This window comes from Cydia splendana, chromosome 19, assembly GCF_910591565.1.
Source record: "Cydia splendana chromosome 19, ilCydSple1.2, whole genome shotgun sequence".
Classification (NCBI taxonomy): Eukaryota; Metazoa; Arthropoda; class Insecta; order Lepidoptera; family Tortricidae; genus Cydia; species Cydia splendana.
The window spans coordinates 12,971,948-12,977,012 of NC_085978.1; the positions used below are offsets into that span (position 1 = coordinate 12,971,948).

The 5,065-nt window shown below is 33.0% G+C and overlaps 1 protein-coding gene across 1 annotated transcript in view; it reads left to right on the top strand.

Moving 5' to 3' along the window:
- LOC134800373 (fatty acid synthase-like) overlaps positions 1 to 2,983 on the top strand; it is a 31,474-nt gene extending 28,491 nt beyond the window's left edge. Inside the window, exons 30-33 of the mRNA XM_063772873.1 lie at positions 392 to 536; positions 848 to 1,024; positions 1,859 to 1,961; positions 2,400 to 2,983. Coding sequence (XP_063628943.1) covers positions 392 to 536; positions 848 to 1,024; positions 1,859 to 1,961; positions 2,400 to 2,983 — 1,009 coding nt within the window. The remainder of the gene's footprint in view (positions 1 to 391; positions 537 to 847; positions 1,025 to 1,858; positions 1,962 to 2,399) is intronic.
- Positions 2,984 to 5,065: the final 2,082 nt, after the last annotated feature.

A 5,065-nucleotide genomic window follows, 5' to 3' on the forward strand; every position in this document is an offset into this window, starting at 1 on the left:
GAGTCCAAAACTTAACCAATCGTAACCAAATTTGGAAATCTAAATGATTATGAAATTATCTGTGTCGGACCGTTTTGCTTTTTTGGCTAATTGATATCAGTTTTGAATGCCACGCCTCTCATTGCGGCATAGTCAATTAGGCCATTTTGGCCATTTTTGAAGGGCTCAGAGCGCCTTAAAAAACAAAAATATCAAAAAAAGCAAAACGGTCCGACACAGATATTGACAATATTAATCTGTGTTGAAAAGATCATTGCTCTAGCTTCAAAAACCACGGAGGAAAACGAGGAGTACGTTTGTATGGAGAAATGACCACTCCCGTTGGCCCTTAATAATTAATAATACAGAACTCTTAGAGTAATTGTAACTACATTATTATTACCATTCCTAGGTTAATAAGCCTTCAAGAGCATTTTACGGATACCAGCAAAGAAGAACTTGGACTAGGAGCATATTTTAACGCAATTGAAGCGGACGAACTTGTGACATCAGCAGAATTTGTGCTTATGACCACTCTTCTGCCGAGCCTAGGACCGGTAAGTTAGATTTAGAGTGGATATTTCAGGAATGCAACAAAATAACAATTCAAGACATCACAACGCTCGCTTCTGACATTATGACATATGTGACGGTTAATTTTGTTTAGGATAAGTTAATATGTATGTTAATAATTTTGTTGAGTTGGGCTACTTGGCTATGCTAACATCATAATATATGGTTTACCATGTATATTTTATAAAAAAATAAAAAAATAAAAAAGATCACATCGCTGCCTTATATGCACGACAGGAGGTATTGGGTTTATTATTTGTTACTTCAGAACTATTTTTCTTTTATTTTTCTCCAGGGCCCAGGTGACATCGATACTATCAATCCCTACCTGTGCATAGTCCCAGGTGTCGAAGGTTACCATGACAGGTTTAATGTATTGTGCGAAAGACTGAAAATGCCAGCGGCCGTCCTTAATCCAAGTATCGATGACACGTACACTAACGTCCCAGAATTGGCACAGAAACTAGTTAATGTAAGTAATAGTCTACCCCTAGTTATTTACTAATATTTCTAGTAAATGCGTAATTTTGTGTGGTCTAACAGATGTATATGGAAGTTTATTACTCTTTGACACAACAGGAAGCAAACAAAAGTATTACATACGGGATACTTTCTTTGAAGTGAAAACTTCTTTAGCGGCGCTGAGCACTTTTTGAGGTGGGGAAAAAATGATAAACTCGATTCAGACACGTAACGAACGGTGACGTCATGTGTCACGGACAATGTTATTCACCAAAGAACTTTAGTCATAACGTATCATAATCAGGTCAGTTATTTAAAACTGGACTTTTATATTAAGCAATAAAGCTCAATATTCTAATCTTGTACTGGCTGAAATACGAGGATCTCACAGTTACATAACTTTATATCACTCCAATATAATTCAATAAAGCTACATCTTGATGAAATCGCTAATAAAAGTTAACTCTAGTACTGGTGAATAAAACTCAAAATATCATGACCAAATGTATTTAGATGCGAGGTCTGCAAGGTAACTTTACAATTTCTATTCGAATTTTAAACAATTAACGCTACATTTTTAAGCTCACTGGCCAGCAATTTCGGAACTAAAGTTTTTCAATAGAAAGGAGGATGGGTCAATTATACATAGTGCTGCAGTCATTTTGGACTAGTCATTGAGTTTTCACTTCTGTCGGCACTCCCGGAGTGCAAACCGTTGTTTTTTTTTTTCAACAAGTTTTGTTCGCGGTGGTATAATTCTTCACGATGTAGGTACCTAATAAATGTATTTCCTAATTAATCCCTTTGGACGATAACGAGTGTTAAAAATCTTTTATATTTTTAGGTAATCGTGCACAGATTGAAAAACAAGGAAACTTTCTACTTATTAGGGTATGAAATGGGAGTGTTAGTAGCATTGGAGATGGCAGTTATATTAGAAAGCTATGGTAAGTAATACCATTATGCAATTAACGTTGTATTAATTTTGTCCGTGTGTGGTGTAGCAATATATCTAGTAGGCCCTGTGAGCTATAGGTCTCGCAAGTCTTTGCATATCTTAATACTGAATAAATGTGTGGCTCCGCCATTTTGAATTACTTCCAAAAATTCAATCGACAAATCTTCCAAATAACAATCATTATTAATCATATAACGTAAAGTTGTAAATTTATTTTAGACATTAAAATCCTGAACGTCAGTTTAGTGGTAGGTAAGAAAGCATGTACAATCCTGAAAAACTTGTTATGACTAAGTAGCAAAAAAATGCAGGATTTCTAGGAAAAACAGGATTTACTGAATTAAGATTAAGGGTATAGAGATACAGACGATCAGAGAGTCGGACACAGAAAAAAAACTGACAAATTATAACATAAATATTCTTGCAGGTTTATCGGGCACCGTCTACTGCCTTGGCGGAACTCCCGAAGACATTCAAACCGCATTGGAAATCAATTTAAAGGGAATGTCAGACCATAAACTACAGGATACAGTTTTGGCACATTTGTCATCTCTAATGACAGGTCATCACGTTCCAAAACTTGCAGATCAATTACAAGAGGCTAAAACCTGGCAGAGTAAAGTAGAACTGTGTGTTAAAACGTGTCGTGGTCAAGCTCCTTACACTTCTCAATTCATAAGAACCTATTTAAAAGCTGCGTACAACCGTATCGAGTTGACCAGAAATCATAGAGCTAGACCACATATGTTGCGTTCTAAAATTGTTATTTTACGAGCTGATCTACGATGTCCTTTTAACCAACAGTCAATGGCAAGATTTTCAAAACAACCTATTTCTGTTCATGAAATACAAAGTAGTCTTTCGCTAGCCCCAAAGAATTTGCAGTGCAGTACTATCATTAACAAATATTTGGACCCCGCCGCCTTGGAAGCGTTCGAAAACCGCAATCATTGCGATTCGTACACGATAAACGATCACCTTAATATGAAGTTCATTTCACAAGTAGTTTAGAAATTTATATTGTTGATGATTGTTTTTGTTATAACTATTATATTGATAAATGTATTGTAATTTTTATAATGGGTGATTTTAGGTACCTACTGATGTTAAAGGTTAAATAAATTTTGGTAATATCCTTGTCGTGTTTTATTTATAATTTATAGGTGTAGCTGTTGTAGCTTTATGTAGTTTTTAATTTTATTTTATATTGATTGATTTATTTTATCCTAAAATTATAATACCTGCTCTTTTATATTTCTATCCGATTTATTAAATAGAACTTGTGCTTAAAAAATAAATATTATATTATGATAAAAATATAATTTATATGAGTTTATAAATATTGCAATATAGAACTAGACTAAATAAATAAATTAATTAGCAAATACTAAGTAATATTTTTATTTTAGCTATTTAAGTCTAGAAGATATATTAATAAGTATCTACATTATAAGTTGCTTATGAAGAACTTATTATACATATAATCTGTAAAACGGGTTCAAGTTAAATCCCTCTAATATAAAACTGGGTTAGCAATAAAAATAAAACAACCAAAAGATAAATAATTTCTACGCGTGTAGTAGCGTTCATGCATAAAAGAAGTAAATGCCATGAGACAATATAACTACAACGATTAATGCATTCTAATTAATTCGCTGACCTAAATGTAACCCGACTACCGCTAATGTATTACATAAAACGCAAGTTGTTTTTCCATAGGTACTCAACATTGTATGCGCTCTTTAAATATTTATGTAGTATGTATTAGGTTAAAGACAAACATTTTTAATGATCCCTTACCTACTCAACAACGAATGCCCGTCCGTCTGTCTGTTCGTGGCTTAGCTTCCGAGCTACACTTAGTACCTACTAGAAAGTAATTAAGTTCTGGAGGGATAAGATGGTCGCCTTTTTATCATATATGTGACCATGCCTATCACGTTCTAACAAATATGAAAGTGCAAAGGTGATGCATGATATGACAGGTGATAAAAATGCGACCATGATACCCGTACTGAAAAAAAAATCTAAAAGGGAAATTATATTATGTTATTTATTTATAATAATAGGTTTCTATGGGTCAAATCTTGGAAGTTAAGTTAGGAACACTTTCGTTCGGTTGGTCTCAAATTTAGTATCCTTGTGACAGGCCGGCGACAATGAATTCAATACCTACATATAATATATAAATTTAGTTTGGCCCAGTAACTGTCTCATTTCAAACATAGAGAAAATCATACTGTATTTGTCTTACGCTAATACTAGCACCCAAAAGAAAGGAATGACTTATAGGTAATTTTCCTGGTTCGTCCCGGGGTAAGACTATCACTTGTATGGAATCCTGATAATGTTTGTCTTGCCCCGAGTAAAATAAACTAGTTAGTCTTACCCCGCCTTACCTTAATTCACGTGTTGATACAATCATGACACTTCACTTTAACAAAAGAAAGTTATTGTAAAACATATTCCATAGAGCGAATTTACTTGACTTCAGTATTAAATTATTGGAAGTAATAAGACAAATAAAATTTTGTAAACAATCAAAGTATTTTTTTTTAATTAGTTATTTAATTCAGTTTGATATAGCATTTTACAGAGTGTTGTTTACAATCAATAAAATAATGACGTTTGCTTATTTGTAAAAAATCGCATTCGATGGGTTTGATTTAAAAACTATTATAATCAGCAATTATTCAAAAAAATGCGTATGCGGTAAAAGACAAAAATGATAATTGATATAATAATGATATCCAGGCATATTTTTATTTCTTTGAATAAACTGCGACAGCGGAAATGCCGGGCGTTTGAATATTACGTATTTTGATTAATTACAATAATTTTTTGTAGGGAAATTAACAATAGCTCACATTTCTCGACGAATCAATACTAAAATATTCAAAATTCAAGCTTTTACACTACAGAGCTATGACATTACAGGGTAAAATATTATTCCTACAATAAAAAATACAATTCTTCCTGATTGCAACAAACCAACAGTACATAAAATTATCATAATACGAGTATTAGCAGACATTATGCGGGAATATAAAAGAGAGTAAGGAACGTGTAAATCGTTTACTTTCAATCTTGTGT